General features: G+C 39.9%; 1 protein-coding gene across 3 annotated transcripts in view; it reads right to left on the bottom strand.

Moving 5' to 3' along the window:
• Positions 1 to 10,571: 10,571 nt before the first annotated feature.
• MIDEAS (mitotic deacetylase associated SANT domain protein) overlaps positions 10,572 to 20,480 on the bottom strand; it is a 75,726-nt gene continuing 65,817 nt past the window's right edge. For all 3 annotated transcript variants that reach the window (XM_081889634.1, XM_081889633.1, XM_081889635.1), the window contains exon 13: positions 10,572 to 17,792. In XM_081889634.1, the coding sequence (XP_081745760.1) occupies positions 17,567 to 17,792 (226 nt within the window). In that variant the 3' untranslated portion in view covers positions 10,572 to 17,566. The remainder of the gene's footprint in view (positions 17,793 to 20,480) is intronic.

The following is a 20,480-nucleotide window of genomic DNA, read 5'->3' as shown; positions in this document are numbered from 1 at the left end:
TTGGCTTATCTCTGTGTTCTCCTTTCTCACCCAAAGACTTATTTACCAAAACTGGGGATGCCAATTATGTGAAGCATTTGTCTTTTTTCGATTATTTTTACTATGAGCGTTTACTGTTTTGTTTAATTTAAATGTAATTCTTGCAAGTACATTTTTTTTTTGGGGGGTGGACCACAATTCAGTCTTCCTAGTAATGGGCACATTTGTTTAATGTGTTTGTTCAGCAGAGTTTTTAATCATTTTAAAACTGGGGGTGGGGGGAGAAGCAGCATTTTTTATTAGACTATTTATACCATCTGCTTTTTTAAAAAGCAAGCACCTGAAACTTGGTATGCTCTACATGTTTGTCAAAGTGTCTCATCTTTTTATTCCTATTTGCTATGCTAATTATGGTCATATGGACACTGGTGAGACTTACAAAATGAAACTCATGGTGTAGATAAAAAAACAAAATTTGTTGCTGCTAGGAGCCCAGTACTTAACATATTGAGCTGTGTTGGTACCTTAATTGTCAATGTTTCTGGAAGCCACTTACTGTTTTTATGTACCGTATTAGTTGGAAGAGTGAAGGCAATATATGTGGTTGTAGATGAACCACTAATTTCCTGACCATCAGTTTGATTTGATTCATGGGCTGAATTTTGCATCCTTTGTTTAAAGACTTGGGCTGCTGGTGTGTTACTGAATGGCAGAATCATTCATCAGTCTGGAATTTTAGTAATGTAAGGAGGGGCAGCAGCTGTTTAAAGAGGCCCAAATCTTGCAGCTTATTTGAAAATAAGCTTCAGTTTCAGGGTTCAATCAATGATGAATGACAGCTGAAGAAATTGTAGGAAGGAAAGAAGGGAAAGGGAATGAGGCTGTATGTAGTCTATGTGATCAAATGCGCTGTATTTTTACATGAAACAAGAAAGCCCTAAACTCCTTTCTTCCCTCACCAATAGATATTTTGTTTATACCATTGGACTTCTAAAGTCAGTCCTAAAAGATTTAAAGGAGAGCAACTGGGTGTTGCAGTTTGTTGTAGGCAGTACAGTAGTTAACCTGAATGCAGAGATTAACCTGTAATGGCATGTTGCAGTCTGTTCTTCCCTTGCTCCAGTTCTTCTTACTAAATGATTTTGACTCTGACAATCAATTTCATTGTCAACATGTGATATAGGAGCATAAAATGTGGTCCATATTACATCATCATTTTCCACATATTCTAATCCCCAGCCCAATAATATCTATAATTTAGTCATAACCATTAACCAATCTAATCTTGTCTTAACCATTAACCAAACTAGATGAACAAAGAAGTTAAGGGAGAAAGGATTTAAAAAATAATTAAATAAACTAAATATATATGCTAAGCTGTCATATCAGTATACAATAAATAACACTGATGAACCTGATAAGATGTATGATGCATGTATATAAGAAAATATATCAAATGCCTGAATGTGGTTCAGCCTCAAAGGGTGCTCTTTGAAATCAACCCGTGATTTCAAGCAAAGCCGTACATGCAGGTTATTTTAAAAAGAAGTAAGCAAGTAAAAGGTCTGGTAATATTTGTAGTCCATAAATCACCAGCTGATGTTAAGGAGTAGCCACATTTATACACTCATAAGTACAGGTCCATTCAGTCTGTATATAGAAAAGAGAGACGGTCCCATGTTAGATTTGTATGAATGGTAAATTCCAGATATTACTATGGGCTGCAAATTTGCCCCAGAACTAACTTGTTTGTTGGATTAGCTAGAACAGTTATATATTTTAACGGCCACTTTAGCCTTTGGATCATAACAAACTTTAGAACATGGCAGTTGTATACACCTGGTTAATCATATGGTACTCTACCGTCTCAAATCTGTCTGTTTTTAATTAGGCATTAACCAATTATTATAGTGTCCTCTGATTTATTAGACAAGATGTCTGATTTTAACCATCCTTTTAAGTGAGAGAATGTTCCTCTAGTTTTGGGCTTGTAAAAGTAATCCCATTTAGATTCTTAATGTAGAACAGAGGGGGCTAACGCTCAATTGGCGGGGAGGCCTGATCCACCCTAAACCAAAATTTGTCTCCTCCCCACCCCTCCAATGTTGATGGCAAATGTGTGCGCATTCAATGGAACCTAGTGCCCTGGTGAAGATTAAAATAGTTTCCTCCCTTATCATCAGATTGATAATTTGATGGATGGAGAGGGGACAATAACACCTCCTCCTAAGTTGATCTGCATGGGGGCTGTGTGTGTAGACTGTGTATTATTTGTGTGTATGACAAAGGTTTGGCCACACCTGCTGCTGACTTGTGGCTCCTGAAGTGTTGGCGAAGAGTGGATGCAGCTCTCAGTTAAAATCATAATACTAGAATAGTTAGCCTCACCAAACTAGAATTTGATTAGTGTTGTGATGGAATCATTACTTTTTTACTATTGTTACATTAGTTAGTTCCCCGTAATATTTGGAATAATAATCTGTGGGATTAAAAATAAATAAAAATAAAGTTGCAATATACTATGCCAATAAATAAAACCTTTCCCCCAGAAACACTTTTTTCTATTCTAAGAAGCATAGCATTTTTATTTCCATAGTGTATATTTATATTTCATGCTAATTATTTCTATAAATCTTTGTAAGCAAATAAATTATTTTTTAAAATATGCATATTCACCAGTCAGACTTAATTGGCATCATTTTTCCCACTAGGGACCTCGTTCTAAACTTTTGACTGTACATCAGCTTAGTAACCCAGGCCAGTGGTGGACAAACCAGTCAGTCTTCTGCGAATGGATGGATGAAGTTGATAGCTCCCAGTCTAGCGCATGTTTCTTTAACAGCGTAGAGCAGTGAAGCACTATGTGGGGATAGCATTCTAAGCCCTTGTGCTTGAATTTGCCTACTTGCTGTCCTTGCCGCTGTAGCAATCCAGGATTGGTTCTAACATAAGGAGAGCCCTGCTGGATTAAACTCATGTAGTAGACCAACAGTCTGTACTCACAGTGGCCAACCAGATGCCTGTGAGAAGCCCACAAACAGGTTCTGCTGGTAAGGAGGCTAATGGGTGTTGCAGAACTGGAGTGGGAGATGCTATTTCTGCACAATGTCATGGGTGCACTCTCAGGATTCAGGGCTGGCAATAAATCCTGCAGGCCTGTTAGAAGCCACTTGTCAGGTAGCCTGTGGCAAAGTAAGAATTTCCTCCAGGTGATCAGGCAGGCTAGTTTTTGTATATTGGAAAGAAGGCTGTTCCTCCCCTCCCCCCTTGAAATCATCAGTGTGCCCTAGATGACCACGTGAACAGGGTAGTTAGTAAGATTTGTGGACTAGTAACTTTATGGATCTATTTTCAAGGCTAGGAAACTGCAAGATGCTTAAACTTTGTCTGGTGTGGTGTTAGATATGCAGGGAACACGGTAATCTTAGCAGCCAAAATACCCTTTTTCTAAAATAAAATATTTTAGTAAGCAATCCTCTCGGCTACAGAATTCTACATTTTCTGCGATCCTGAAGTTTCACAGTTGTTGCTTATATGCACTGTTAAATATGCATAAATATACTCAGGAATGAGACGCAATACATTTTGAATAATGGGTAGTATTTAGATCATATGCTCTTGCTAAAGCCAATAGGGTGAATAGCTGTGCTGTCCTTAGATATGATTTTTCTGAAGCCAGTGTTTTGCTTTAAGTTCCTCTGCAAATGTTATTAGAAACAAAATAGTTACAAAGGAATAGTCTTATGGATAAACCTTTACGCACATCTTGTGGTGTGATGTAAGGTTTTGGTCTAGGAGCGGAACAGATGACCAACAAATAGATCTGCTCTTTAATTAGCAAAATGAGTTTCTTAAGTCTTGGTGCTAAGCTTTCCCAAAGTAACACATTCTTAAACTCCTACTAACAGCTGGTGTTGTTTCTCACTAGAGATTAGCTGGACGAATTAGTTCTCAGTCCACATATTATTATTGCTCAAGCTCAAGCTACAGTTGTTTATAGAAAAGATGTCCATAGTGCCCAGCTGTCTGCATCTGGTCTGTTAATTTAATACTGTTGCAGTGTACTTTTACATAAAGGATTTAGAAAAAAAGCCAGGGGGTTTAAGAGCGGAAAAATAGAAATCCAAAACTGTTTACATTATTTTTATATAACTTTTAAGAAAAACATGCCTTTTTTTTTACTCATTTGGTCATGGTTGAAATAATGAGCAGAAAAGGTTTTTTCACTCCCATTGATCAGTTTTGTAACTCAGGTTAAAAATCATGGATTATATTGATATTTGTGAAACATCTTTAATACTTCTGAAAAATTAAACAATAATGATGCTAGGACATCCCGTTTTACTTGATTTTGGTTTTGTTCAAGCAGAAAATTTTGATGCATTTCTATGCACATTATTCTTCGTCCTGAATTTGCACTGCTGTGCTCATGCATATATAAACATCATCAATTTGGTGCAATGTGTTGGAAAAGGTGGGATATTGGAGAACCCAAAAGATGGTGTCACAATTAGCTGCTACTTAAAAATTGTCAGGAGTTGGCAAGACATTTGATGATGGCACAAGTTCAGCATGCAATAAGACAGAAAAGACTGACAGTGCAAGATGAGGGGCAGATAAGAGGTTTTTCTTCAGGTCAAGCAAGGTTTCTAAAGAGGTCCAAACTTTTTCTGAGTGGATGTGTGGGAAGTAGTGCATGAAACTGTTTGAGAGTACAGCATGTGGTGTAGATGGCAGCAGCTCTTTTAATGTAAGCAGTTATCAGTAGTATCTGTCCCTAGGGAAATCTGTTCCCAAGGTTGCCAACAAACAGTAGTTGCCTGTCCTTCATCTTGATGTTGAAATTTCTTGTGTGCAAATGTGATTTAAATTTAATCAATGTCGAACACACCAGTTCAGCTTCCTTCAGGAAGAGGGGATAGAGAATTTTAACAGAAGGAATTTTGGGTTTTCTGGTTTTCATTTAAAGGCTAGAAGGTCAATGAAAGGTCACTCTTAAGTTACTTGGGTGCTGTACTTTCCTGAAATTTTCCAAGCGTTTAATATCCTTCATAAGGAAAGCCATTAGGCATAAGCATAGAACTGGCAGAGAAACACTATTGTAGCCATGCCATTTAATATCAGCAGTTTTGCAGAAAAAGCTTTCCCATGCTTCCTGGCTTCCTTAGGGCTGTTCCACATTGCAGAACAAGACAGATAGACCCTTCTGTTTCCACAGTGTGTCACTTGTGCCTTTTTTTCTACAGCACTTGAATGGGAGACATATGCATGCAAGCACCCAGAGAATGTGGCCTGGAGCCTCATTTCCCAATTGCATGCACTCATCTACTACTTAAACTTTACAAACAACATGGCCAACATGGTGTGGAAATGCAGGACGGGATTCCTATCTTGTTGAATGACTGGAACAGCCCTTACAATTAGTGTCAATAGTGGTCTGCAATCTCATAAAGGTCATAGACCCATTAAAGCTACATCGTCCGGCAGAGGATGTTGGTGGTATTATCATCTAATAGGCAGAGTTAGGAAAGTAGTCTTAAGATCCTTTCTACATAAGTCCAAGCATCAGGTTGATTTCACATTGCTGTCAAATTATTTCAAAGGAATTAATTTAATATAAGAATCTTTACTGGTTGAAAGAGGTCACATGTTGGTGAGAAATAGCTGCCATTTCTTGTCTTGGTGAATGGATTACTTTATTATTGTGGAACAAATCAAAAGTCAAATTGCCAAAATAGAAATGGGTATTTCTGAAAAAGAAATTGCACTTTAAATTTATGCACTGGATTTGGGTGAAAAGCAAAGCAAATGGTTAGCAGGTATGTGGTTGCTCAGAGAAAAGGGCTCTGTGCTACAGCAAAGAATTAAAAGTGCTTCCTTCCTTCATTGCTTGAATTATCTTGCCTTTCCTGTGATTATTTAGCCTATGTTATTGAACATGGATGAAAGGAGCACCCATGTGAAAACCTGTAAGCTATGTTGAATCCCCGACTTCATTGGAAATGGGGGTGGCTTACATTAATCTTATTTAATGGGGGTTTATACAAATATAAAACATATTGGCATCAACTGGAAAGGGGTTAATTTGCTTCCCAGTCTGTCTAGCTACTGTGTACAATCATTTATGCAAACATGTCAAAGGGCATTTGAAGTTGGCAGCTCTCACTTGTTGACCATTATGGCTCCATTAGAAGACTCTGCTTCTAAAGTAAACTCTATGGAGAGCAATTTCTAAGCACCTACCATGATGATAATTGGTTTTTATACAGTATAATTATATAGCATGATCATATTATCAAACTTTTTTGTCAAGTTATTTAGATCTGGTTTTAACTGTTTGTGAAACTTGTTTAAAATAGAAATAAATGTTTTATACAAAGGACGATCTTGGCTCTCATTTGTATTAGTGAAACAGTTCAGTAATAACTCTACAGTCAGGGAGCCAGTATAAAGAGAGGTGCATTCCAGAATATCCCTAAAACTGAGTTATTGAGAACTGAAAAGGGAAAACATACATTTTAGCTTCATCTCCTCTTGTAGAAATGATTAAAAAAATATCTTCCACATCCGGGGTTGGCAAAGTTTTTGTGGCTTGGGCCGGTTCAAGGTCCCGCAGAGGCCGCAGTGGGCTGGAGTGTGTGCACACGCATGCATGTGCAAATGCTATTTCCGGCGCTCCTTTCGGCGCAGGGGGGGCGTGCGCAACTTCCCATTGGCTGCAGGAGCTTCCTGCAGCCAATGGGAAGTCGGCCAGCATTGCGGAAGGCTGTCCCCGCTCTGCTCCGCACCGGTTTAGCGTGGCGCACGGGAGCCAACTGAGTGGGCGGTGGGGGTCCCTGAGCGGGCAGCAGGGTTCCATGGGCCAGTTAAACGACCCCCGTGGGCTGCTTGTGGCCCATGGACCTTAGGTTGCCGACCCCTGTTCCACATCAACAATATGACTTCATTCCAGTAATAACAGGGAATGCATGCTTCAAAGAATGGCAAAGAGAGACCTCAAGATTTATCTGGAATGGGGAAAGGCCAAGGATACAAAATGAGATACTTACAGATGTGAAAGAAAGAGGCAGGTTCTCACTTCCTGATTTAAAATTGCACTATGAAGCTGCATGCCTAATATGGATCCGGGATTGGATCAAGTTAGATAAGGAGGAAATAATAGGAAGGACATGACAACAGGTTTGGATGGCATGCTTATCTATGGTATGGAAAGGTGAAAATACATAAATACATAAAAATACATAATCATATAATAAGGAGATCACTGTTCAAAGTGTGGGAAAAAGGTTTATTAGAATCTAAGACACCTTGGTGGCTATCACCTATTGAGGCATTGTCACTTAAAACATTGGGGGGAAAGGGAGAATGGCCAACATATAGAGAATTATTGGTAGAACTGAAAGGAAAACGAAAACTGAAAGAATATGAAGAAATAAAAGAACAACTTCAAAGCTGGTTGTACCATAGACACCTAAAGGATATTTTTAAAGAGAACAATAAGAGAGGTTTTTCATATTCGGTTTCCAAATTCCAAACGGAAGTGATAGAAGAAAGGTCTAAATTATTTTTAAAATATTTAAAAAGGCATATAATATCCTTTTGGAATGGGAAACTAAAGACCGGTAAAGAAGTAACGTCGGTGATGATAAAATGGGCACAAGATATAGGCCACAATATATAATTTGAAGACTGGACAAAACTGGAAAATAAATTTGAAATTTATGGATTGTATATTGCTGAGAGAGAACTATTTGAAGATGATGTATAGATGGTATATATCACTGGTCAAATTAGCAAAAATGTATAAAAATTAAAAGGAGTATTGGAGGTGTGAGACTGAAGGTACGTTTTATCATATGTGGTAGGACTGTAAAAACGTTAAAATATATTGGGAAATGAAATACAATGAATTGAAGAAAATGTTGAAAATAACATTTGTTAAACAACCTGAAGCCTTCCTGTTAGGTATTTTAGGTCAAGATCTGCCGAAAGAGAAGAGGACATTATTTATGTATGCTTCTACAGCGACGAGAATTCTGATAGCAAGAAACTGGAAGACTGGAGAAATTCTAAAAGAACAATAGCAAGAGAAACTGATGAATTATGCAGAACTGGCAAAACTGATGGATAGACTACTAGAAAAGGACAACAGTGACTTTGATGCTCTAGTTATCTCCCGCTTGGACTACTGCAATGTGCTCTATGTGGGGCTACCTTTGAAGGTAGTTGGAAACTGCAATTAATCCAGAATGCGGCAGCTAGACTGGTGACGGAGTGGCTGCCAAGACCATTTAACACCGGTCCTGAAAGATCTTCATTGGCTCCCAGTACGTTTCCGAGCACAATTCAAAGTGTTTGTGCTGACCTTTAAAGCCCTAAAGGGCCTCGGTCCAGTATATCTGAAGGAGCATCTCCACCCCCATCGTTCAGCCTGGACACTGAGGTCTAGTGCCGAGGGCCTTCTGGCAGTTCCCTCCCTGTGAGAAGTGAGGTTACAGGGAACCAGGCAGATGGCCTTCTCGGTAGTGGTGCCTGCCCTGTGGAATGTCCTCCCAGCAGATGTCAAGGCAATAAACAACTATTTTACAGTACTTTTAAAAGACAACTGAAGGCGGCCGTTTTTAGGGAAGTTTTTAATGTCTGACGCTGTATCCTTTTTAATATTCGGTTAGAAGCTGCCCAGAGTGGGAAACCCAGCCAGATGGGCGGGGTATAAATAAAAAATATTATTATTATTATTTGCAGAAACAAAGAAAGAACATCGACTTGATGGCAGGATTTAAATAAACACTCACATCTTTATTGATAGAGGACATTTTAAAATAATGAAGAAATGATATGGTGGATTGTAAGAAACAGCAGTGTGTAATAAGGGAATGGAAGCTGAGGGAAGCCCGGGAGGGAAGGGGTGAAGAAGTGTAATATATACGTTATTGATATGAGATGTTTGCAATGATAGAAATGAAAGTTAATAAAAATTGATTAAAAACAAAAAACAGTATGACTTCAGTGCCCTGCAAGAAATTACTCAGAATAAATATTGTTGCTCCTATACCCAGGGGAGAAACCTTGCAACATTAAAGACTGTGTCTGTGAAACCTGAAATAAGATTCACCTATAGAGCAGAATAAAGAAAAAGCACCTGAACAAAGGTTCACATAACCCACAGACTGCACATGTATGCTCAAAGCATGTAGTGAGGAAATATTTGACTGCATTATCCATTGCACAGGAAACTTGATTAATGCTGGCAAAGTTGACTATCATCTGACAGGTGTACAGGTCTAAAAGATCCAGCATGATCACTGCAAACTGCCATAAAGGTAGCTTACGTGGAGTTTTCAACCTTGCCCTAGGCCCTTTTCCAACATATAAGCAGGAAGGGGATCAAACACCACCAATCCTCAAAGGACTGCACTGGCTAACTGTGAGCGACTGGGCCCAACTGAAGGTGTTGTTACTATCATTTGTTGTTGTTGTTTAGTCGTTTAGTCATGTCCGACTCTTTGTGACCCCCATGGACCAGAGCATGCCAGGCACTCCTGTCTTCTACTGCCTCCCACAGTTTGCTCAAACCCATGCTGGTAGCTTCAAGAACACTGTCCAACTATCTCGTCCTCTGTTGTCTCCTTCTCCTTGTGCCCTCCATCTTTCCCAACATCAGGGTCTTTTCCAGGGAGTCTTCTCATGAGGTGGCCAAAGTATTGGAGCCTCAGCTTCAGGATCTGTCCTTCCAGTGAGAACTTGGGGCTGATTTCCTTAAGAATGGATAAGTTTGATCTTCTTGCAGTCCATAGGACTCTCAAGAGTCTCCTCCAGCACCAGAATTCAAAAGCATCAACTCTTCGGTGATCAGCCTTCTTTATGGTCCAGCTCTAACTTCCATACATCACTACTGGGGAAACCATGGCTTTAACTATACAGACCTTTGTCGGCAAGGTGATGTCTCTGCTTTTTAAGATGCTGTCTAGGTTTGTCATTGCTTTTCTCCCAAGAAGCAGGCATCTTTTACTATCATATGTTAATAATTTGTTACTATCATAGCCCTAAACAAGTCAGGACCCAAGCATTGAGAAAGATTGCCTTTCCCAGTAGCAGCAGACTGATCTACAGGGATTGTGCTTGTGCATCCTTTGATCATTATGGCCCAGGGGCTTAATCACAAGAGACAGGACATTTCAACTCCTGCACTCTCCCTGTAGAGGTCAGATTGCCCCCATGCTGTTAATTCAGGCAACAGCTTCAGCCCTATTCCAGAAAGTGTGTTCTATTTAGCACTTTGGTTCTACTTTTGTTTAATGCTGTACTCTTACTGATAGCTGCCCTGAGCTCTCTTGAGAAGAAGGGCAGAATGTAAGAAATGAAAATTATTATTTATTATTATTATTATTGACATGAGGACAGACTGAGCCAATAACCGTACACAAAAATCAAAACTGCCAGCAGGAAAGCAACACCTACTCCTTGGCGCACACGGATCATATTTAATTATGTCAATACAAACCAAAAGCACCTTAGTAGATGGAGAGGGAAGGCTTACTACCCTCTCTCAGATCATTTAATAATAATAGAAAAAACTTGGGTTACAAAAGTTGCTTTTAAACCTTATTTAATAAAAGGTTTGAAAAGATACAATGGAACATTCAGAAGTAAATAAGTTACATGAGTACATTAAGTCACATCAGCAAGACTTCTTAGTGTATTAATGTTTTGTAAAAAAACAAAAGCACAAAAATAAATTGTCTATCACATCTGTACATAAGAGGTATATAATATTTTTGTATGTACAATATTTTAATATGTAACAGTCTTTTAAAAGGTGCAGTAAATACACAAAAGGCAGTTCCTGCATGTTTGTTAAAATAAAAGCTCTATATTTTTTTGATAAAAAGCATTTATACAATAATTACACAAAGGCAGACTATTTCTGTACACCACAAAAACTCTAGCGTTACGAATTAAAACATAGACTCAGGAAAGCCAATTTGTACCAAATCTGAGCTTCAGAACAACCATAAAACTTGGAAGATGCAAAAAAAGAGGTGGTATTAAAAACAAAAGCCACAATTATATTTTACAAAAATATATATTCACCTCTTTCTCATGATAAGCAGCTGGGCATCTTTATAGGTTCAGCTGTTGATATAAATCCCATATTCCAGAAAGGGGGTGAGTCGGGGCAGGAGAGAAAGAAAATGTAAGCAGCTGGAGATTAGAGCCATAGCCTATCAAGCACTACAGCCAGTCGCACAACCTTCACTCATTTCAACGCAGCTTGGGGCAGGAATTCTGAGCAGCCCCTCTGAAATGAATGAAGTTGCACAGTCACTGTTCTGGGGGGATTTCAGCTGCAGCATAGCGGCATATAAAAGGGATTAAAGGAACAGCTGAACCCAGTGGATGGGTTTAAGATCTGGGGTTCTTGGGGGGGGTGCGGGGGGAAAAGACATAGCCAAGGAAGCAGAAGCATTTGTGCCGTTTCCCTATCCTCCAAAAATACTGAATTAACTCCTATCAAAGTGCTCACTAGAAGACCATTTGTGTGAACTTGCAGTAGAGGAAGTAAGTGCATGGGCAAGTCTTGGGACACAAGTATTGACTGACAAACAGAAAAAGCCTTAAAAATATACCCTTTGAGATACACTTTTAAGATCCCTTGCTAGCAGGTGGGAAACTGGAAACAAAGCCAGGTGAATACATATAAACACCCCACCACCTCTTCACTGTCTTAAATGCAACTGAAATTATGGTTCTCTACACCAGTGATTTGCTTGGCTATGCTACCACAAAACATGGGCATGGACTGGCAAGCTGGTGTTTTCCCAGCGACTGAGAGGGCATTAATTTGAAGCTTCAACCATCTTATGTTCATTGGGATATGCGGCATGTTTTCTGAAAATGCCACAAAACCCAGTGGGTCTGACACCCTAGTAACAGGGCTTAGACTTGCAGCCTTAAGCACACTTATCTGCTCTTCAGTAAGGCTGGCTACTGAGTAGACATGCATATTTTCACTAAAGTGGTATTACAGGAATGCAGTTCAGCCAGGAAACTATTTGCCTGTCCAGTTCCTTTTCAATTAAAAAAGGATGCACAGCAATCAGAAATTAATGTCTGCTGCAGGACCGAGTCAGTTTCCCAAATTTGCTATCCGCCTTGAAAACAACTTTTTAAAGTGCTGTGCTGAATGTGAAACTGCATCATACTGTAGAGCTTCAGCTAATCCTCAAGAGAGCATCTTCATAAACATCCTCTCTCACAGGATGTTGACTATTACTCAACAGAAAAGCACCAAGTGGGGAGTCTGCCAGATTCTCCACATACCATTGGCAGCTCAATAGCAGGAGTGGTTATCATCAAGAGCCACACATCCAGGTTTGAAGATAGCCATGCACTTGATTGTCTGTGGTGAAGGGAAACAGCTGCAAGGTAACCAGCCATGGAAGTATTTGGAAACAGGAAGATTTCCCACACCCCTTCAGGTCATTAAAAGGAGCCACAAATTATTAACTAAGATGGCTGGGTAAGTGGACTGGTCAAAAATTGTGGGCTACTACGTTTTGTGAACTTACTTGTAAGGATTTTCTCATTTATTAGGACCTGACTATAAAATACTTCCATTGACCAGGCTAAGACATAAAACAGAGCTATTGCTAGTTTCTAAAATAATCTGAAACTCCAAATGAAGACCACTGGCCATAAAATAATGTCAATTATAGATGCACTGTAATATGGAAAAAATCAAGATAATGGAAGTAGGTATCCAAGGCGAGTAACGGTTGCAATGATTTAAAGATGGCGTTGAGCATTTTGGAACCAAGCACGCTAAACCCAGCATTTATACCACTGATTTCCCTCACAGTGTTGAAGCAAATTCATTTTCAGACAGCAGTTAGCAACCTTTTGGGATTTGGGACACACTAGTTAATTTTGGGAGAGCCGTATTTGGGGATCAACTACTTAATTTTTAGTGTGTATTTTGATTTATGGAAGTGGTGCTGTTTAGATCCACCTTAGGCTAGACTGTGACTCAATACTTGAAATCCAGTGTTCTAGAACACAAGAACTTTGTTCTCACCTCTGTTTCATAAAGGAGGGGACAGCATTTGCTAACTCCTCCCACAATTTGCATGTGTGGATCTCTGATCACTAAAGATGCCTCTGCACATACTTCTCTTGCATACATACATTTTTCAGCAACCTTTCTCAGCCACGGGCCGGTCCACCGTCCCTCAGACCATGTGGTGGGCCGGACTATATTTTGAGGGGGGAAATGAACGAACTCCTATGCCCCACAAATAACCCAGAGATGCATTTTAAATAAAAACACACATTCTACTCATGTAAAAACATACTGATTCCCGGACTGTCCGTGGGCCTGATTTAGAAAGCGATTTAGCCGCATCCGGCCCCCGGGCCTTAGGTTGCCTACCCCTGGCCTAAGGCCATCCAAAAACAATGGAATGGGAAATAAAAATCAGAGCTTGCTATGAATTCCCGTTTATTTCAATTGGATTTAGTCATGGCTAATCTACTGGATTATGTCCCATGCCTTTGAAACAGACATGACGCAGAATCCACTCCCTTATAGACGTGTTTTCCATTTTGTTACAATAAAAAATAAACAATTAAAAATTTATCTCTTGCAAAGTTTAACAGATGGGGATAATTAACTTTTTTCCCAGACTGACTTGTGATCTTTCTTATTCATATACTATAAATAAGATTTTGAAGTCATATCTGTGGAGCCTCTTCTTTCATAGCTACAAGGCAGGACACAAGGAAGTCCGAACTGCTCTGTGCTAGATTGTGCAAATTGTATTTGGGAAGGAAGCAGATCAATTACATGTACATTTCCCCACCCCAAAGAAGAGAGATTTGCTACTTAGATTCACACACACAACCTTTTTCTTTCAAGAAAATGCCCACTGGCTACTTTGTTCACTTCTATAAAATATAGTCTCTCTCTGTATAAAACATTGTTTTAATTTCATTCCCACATTTAAAGCAGACCTTTTTTTAAAAAAAATTAAAAATATCAGTTTCTTATCTAGACCTCTTTTTCAGAGCATTAATGCATGGCCAGGGGGCAGATTTCTGTCCAGTTTTCTAGTGAATATCTTAAAACTTTTTGCACCTCGGGGCAGGAATAAGTCTTAGGTTAAGTGCAGAAAGAAAAGAAAAGAAAATAAGAGTTGAGAAAAGACATTTCTAGAAGATGCTATTAAAAGCTACACACCCCAGAATGAGCCAGGTTTAAAAGGGGGGGGGGGGAAATATACTTCTTCACTATGATGTATCACAAATGATTGTGCAATTTTTTATAATCTGAATGCCAAAGGTTCAAATCAAAACAAAGGAGTGAAGAAAATAGTCTGATTGCATTGATAAATTTCTGAAACTGAAAAAAAAAAAGATAGTAATAAGAAAAAACACAAAACTTGGCCCATCTGATTGAAGACTGTTTTTATGATGTGCTGGAAGGACTCCTATAAGAAATCTAGTGGAATTTGCATTATACTAGTTGGGAAATGTTCAGACAGTAATTTTTTCTGTGCATGCGAGTTTTTCCATTATGAAGTACTAAACACATTTTAAGTTGCTTTATACAGAATCAAGCCTATTGGTCCATCTAGCGCACTACTGTCTCCTTTGACTAGCAGCAGTTCTCCAAAATCCTTAGGCAGATGCATTTCTTAGGTCTGCCATCGTAAACTCTTAAATGCTGGAAGCTGGAAGCTCCTGCTTGCAAAACCATGTGCACCATTACCAAGGCCACCATTTTCCATGTTGGAAGTAAAGGGTATTTGCTCTATCTGTGCATTTTTAAAAAAATATGGGTGACAGCATTAAAATATGCAATCATGAGGCTACACTTTTAATCCAGTAAAAACTACAATATATACGATTCCTCTGTTCATGCAGCTCAGCTCTCAGAATGTCAACAGCAATCTAGCTGAGTTAGATTGAACCTTATTATGCTTTACTCAAATTAACCAATTTCTTCAGAGGGAGGAAGTATTTCAATAATCACTTGTCAATCAGATTGCCACTGGCAATGGGAAAAAGGGATTTAAAGGTGAAGTTTATGGCGACCTTTTCTATCACTTCTATGTACACTTTTAGAGAGTTGTGATTTCAGCAGTTTTCAGGAGATCCAGAAAACCACAAAGACACAATCCCATTGTGACACACTCAAAACTTCCGATGCACAATGTTAATAATGCAGTTTACAAAATTCTCAACATCTTAGCTTTCACTTTCCTCACGGTTTTAGAGGGCTAAAAAAAACCTACTTGTGTGGCTTGCATCTGCTAACAGCTAATGAAGATTTACTTTCTCCTCCTCCCAGTTAACAGCCCTTTATTTTAGATCATTATTTTAGGAGCAAATAAAACACCAAGTTTGAAAATTGAAATGGCAAATGAATTAATTCATATTTGCATAACTAGGAGGTTATAGATCTGTGAAGTCGGGAATTTTAGTGCCCAGTCCTAGACCTTCCCGAATATAATTTACAGATATAGTCACTAAAAAGTCATAATCCTCGGGCTACCCAGTGGCCACACATCATAGCTGTCCCTCAGCATAATAATAAATAAACCAGCCCTACTACTGACAGCAACATTTCAGTTTAAGTGTTCTTAAACACTTTCAGTTAAAGTGCTCTATGTATATCTATACCAATTATTGACGGGGCAACTTTTTGGTGGACAGAAATGCCTTCTGCTTTGCTTCTCCCTCCACTACAAGATTGAAAACCAGTAGACTTTCACCTGTTGATATGTGGTGATAGCTCTCTCTACACAGTGTAAGATGACAACTGCAAACGCCGCAGTCAATGATAGCACAGGTGCCAATTAAAGTACAGTGGTACCTCGAGTTGCAAACACCTCAGGTTACAAACTACGCTAACCTGGAAGAGTTACCTCAAGTTGAGAACTTTGCCCCAGGATGAGAACGGAAATTGTGTGCCGGCAGTGCAGCGGCAGCAGCAAGAGGCCCCATTAGCAAAAGTACGCCTCTAGTTAAGAACAGTTTCAGGTTAAGAATGGACCACTGGAACAAAAATTACGTTCACAACTAGAGGTACCACTTTTACTAATGTTTTCTTCCAAAGAGAGAGATCCTGGGCCACTATCACTGCAAGTCTAGTTTCCCCGCTCCCAATATGCTGGATATCTTGCATTTTTTTTAAAAAAAAAAAATGTATTGGGTCCACGGAGTGCTAGTTGTGCAAGTTCTGAATGAAGGTTCTTCTTTGGTTGGCAAATGATAAGCACAGCAGTGTAGGTTGCAAAATGCTTAGGAATGAATGAATATATCAGTCAAGTGTTCTCATAAGGGTATTTTCAAAGCCTTTTTTGGAAGGAAGGAAGGAAGGAAGGAAGGAAGGAAGGAAGGAAGGAAGGAAGGAAGGAAGGAAGGAAGGAAGGAAAACATACAATGCTTAATTTTTTTCATCCTCTTTTAGTAGCTTTTCTTTTGTGGAGGTATTGAAAAAGGACCGAACAGGTAAATAAACAACATGATCCCCAATCTAATTAGGCAGCTTCAGGGTGAAATCCAAAGGCTTCCTCTCTGCCACTTTTTGCCAAAAATACCACAGTAGCTGCAATGTATGAATATTTACCTGCCTTACACCAAATCAGACCATTGGTTCATCTAACTCAATCTCATCTATTCAGATTGTCAGTGGCTCTCTAAGGTTCTCTATCCCCAATCCTATTAACCTGAGCTCCTTTTATCCATAATCCCAGGGACAGAAGCTGTAAGAAAAGCCTGTGTTCTGCACTCAAAGCTATTGACCATTCCAATAGTTTAGGTGTCAGCAACAGCCCCTGCCTCCAGTCGCCAGAAGTGTGTGCAAGATATATGGTCAATCCTGCATGGCATTTCTAAATTCAACAGCCAAGGGCGAGGCTGAATTAATGCTAGCAACATATGTGGCTTCCTGTGCTTGAAATACAAGTCTTTTAATCTCAAAGGTCATCCCACAGAGGCTGCTCCCTACCAGATTTTTCTGGACATCTTTTTCCTTTGGAAAATAAATTCTCGTAACAAAGGATGGAGGAGGTAAAACATGTATTGGCTGAAGCCCTAACCAGGCAGACGAAAAAAGTTAATGAGTGTGGAACTGCAGGTAAAACTTGGAGGTTGGAAAAGGACGAAACAGTATGGGAACAAGAACTGATGCCCCAGCAGATTTCTCACCCTGACGCCCCACCCTCACCCCGCCACTGCTCTCATGACTCCCAGAGATCCCATGGAAGGGTAATTTGAACTGAAGGAAAGCTGAATTCCATGCCATGATCATTTGTTCAAATCGGTACCGAAACAGTTAATTTATAAATAAAGTGATTCATAAAATTTTGGTTTTCTTTAAAAAGTAGAAACTTCCAAGGTGATGGTTTTCTTTTCTTTTCAAAATCCACCAGTCCGTGTTAGTGAGGCGAGGAAGGAAGTGGAAGCAAGAGGGCTGGGTGTCTGTTCAGATGTGGAGCTACACAGGTGCAGCAAGTGGAAAAGATCTTCCCAGGTTCAAAGGGCCAGCCCAGCTCCAGCAGCCTCCTCCCATGACCCTCTGCTACACCTCTCCGTCGTCATCTGAGCTGCTGCTGCCGCTGCTACTACTGCCACTGCTGCTCCCGCTGTCGCTGCTTTCCGCCTGCTGAACTTGGCTGCGCGCCGCCGCCTCTGCCGCCGCTGCCTCTGCTTCTTCCTTCTCCCGCTGCTTCTGAGCCGCGGCCTTTTTCTCCTGCTCAGCGTGACTTTTCATGTGAGCACTGCGGCTTTTCACCTTGTAGAAGATTCTGGAGGAAAATACATAACAGCACCGTTACTTACTCTAGCTCAACTTGGTCTCTCTTGTAAATCGGAGAGATTCACCCTCCTCCTCAAAAGATGCTAACTTGCCCAGGTAAGGTCACCAGTGAAAACTGCACTGCAGTAAACAAAACTGCTCCCGTGTTCTTCTTAATGTATGCTCAGTGTTGGCCATTGGGGAGGATAAGTGAACTGGGAGGCCTAGATAAAAACTTGAGTCTTCCGTGATTATGTGCTGCAATATCTGTAGCAAACCATATTGTGCTTGTAGCGCAGATTCTGTGAAGTGATTGTGGACTCAACCCTTGTGATTTCCTTTAGCTATGTGTTTGTACTTAGCCAACATACTAACTTAATCTGAGGTACAGGCAGCTGTGGACACAGATTAATGGTGAGTCTAGTCCAGCATTCTGTCTCCAGCAGGGGCTGGTCAGATGCCCCTAAAAGGATAACAAAAAACAGGGCCTGGTGGAGAGAGCTTTCCCATTTGTCCCTGGCACCTGCTGATCAACGAACATGGTTGTTTCCAATCTTAGCTTTATGCTAATAGCCACTATTGATGTATCTTTGTTACAGTAAGCTGTCTTTAAAGAGAAAAAGGCACAACTTAAGACCAAAAAAAACCCTGAATAAGATGCACAGTTACCGAAATACAATAAGGGGAGAAATCACTCAAGGTATATTATATCCAATAATAGTACACCCAGTTGCTTCTGTGATTATCCTGGCTTGACTGACATGCCTCCTGTCATTCTGCAAAGCCCGAACTCCATTCCAAGACCAAGCAAAAGAAATATATATGTCTGTTGCACTCTCCTTGTTTAATCCTGTCTGCTGAACAGGGCCTGTCTCTTGTCCAGGGCTTCCCATGTGAGTTCTGGTCTGGATCCAAACAACCACATAATTAGCTCCATATGCCCAAGGAAACTTTGGACTTGCATGTAAAAAAAAAAAAAAATCTTTTGCACAGCAACTTCCTCCTGCCCACAGTGCTGCATGAAAAGCCTGTTTGAACACCAAATGAAGTTTCAAAAGCAATTTATGCAATGGCATAGGCATCTTGAATAATTCCACGGTGCATGTTTAAGACACCGACTCTACCTATAGTAGCTCTTTAACAGTCTAGTCAGCCTAACCCTCCTGTCACCTGGGACCAGTGTACATCATCATCCATGACTGGCCTAGGTTTAACAGGCCCACAAAACAGACTATGATCTTATTTGTCTATGAAAGCATTTTCTATGCCACCATATCAAATAGCAAGGTGGCATACAGTATGAAACATCATTACAGAAATATAGAAAGTCATGAAGGTGACTGACTAATCAAAATTTAATCTTATAAGCAAGGCGAGACATGCCAGCTCCCTCTCATAAAGCATGGCACTTAGTAGGAGTTCTGTTGAACTGTTACGATTTTCACTCTGGTTTTACACCAAACATTGTCTAGATTGTGTGGCTGCCTGCTTTCTAGAAATGAGCTCCATGACGAAAACAGCAAAGGGAACCTAGCTGGGACACAGAAAGGGTCAGGCACCTTTGTATAGGTCTTCCCCACAGGTCAAATGTTTTTTTTGAAACATCCAACTGGTCCTTAACTTGATATGAGCAGCTATTTTTTTTAAAAAAAAGAAAATCTCTTGCTAGCAGATTAACGCACTGAATAAGCTTCAGCTAGATGTTTTACTCATATGCAAATGTGCCTGGAAGTTTACAAGCAAAAAAAAGAGTGAAAGTAACACCATTACTCCAATGTAGGTAGAAATCATCTGCACCTTGTTCCCTATCTCCAGCAATTGTAATTTGATGTTAAAATCACTGATTTCTCTCTTCACAGTTGGTTTGCATCCTTCCATTTCTGATCTAGTTACTTACTTGATGCTCATTTTCTTAGCAAGCTTCAACAAGAGATTTGGCTAACACTTTTTGAAAATCCAAGTATCGTGACTATCTTCTATCCACATCAGGGCTGGGGAACCTCCAGCTGTTGCAGAGTCCCAGCCAGCACAGTCCCTAACCAGGGATAATGAGAACTGCAGTCCAACAACATCTGGAGGGTATCATCCTTAAAATAAACGCAACTGACCCTCAATATGTCTACGGCTCTTTCAGAAACAAGTGCAAGAAGACAGAACTAGGAATGCTAGTGAGCTTTCATCTCTTTTGCATCTGGGGAAGTGACTGGAAAACAGTGTTGACCACCAGCCAACACAATTGTGAATACAATGGACAGTGATCGCCAAAGAAGGATAGTGATTTCACTCTCTTCATTTCATCATTTTAAGTACCAAGTAAGGCTCACAGTTCACTGGGTTTATGCAAACCTGGCAGAGAACAACACTTTCTAGCCCAATGGACCCTGCAGGCAACAAACATTCTCTTTCTTAGTCTACCTCCAGTAGAAGCCTACATGTTCAATCCTGAACTAGTATCTGTTGTTACAGGAAAATATGACGACTTCAGTGTCGACTGAAAGACTCCTCTAAAACACTCCCTGAAGCATCTCATCTCTGCAGGAATCATACCATTCATATCGGCAAAATGTACATAACTTCTGAAACGGACCATGGTATTTTTCTGGCAAGATGCACATGTACACTAAGGAATCTCTACAACTGCAGGAAGCACCTTTTGGTTTTTTAAAGAAAAGATATTTTATTTCAAATGTTAACAAGA

The sequence above is a fragment of the Podarcis melisellensis genome, assembly GCF_964234715.1.
Source record: "Podarcis melisellensis genome assembly, chromosome: 1".
NCBI lineage: Eukaryota > Metazoa > Chordata > Lepidosauria > Squamata > Lacertidae > Podarcis > Podarcis melisellensis.
This window is presented reverse-complemented; position numbering and strand designations above follow the sequence as displayed.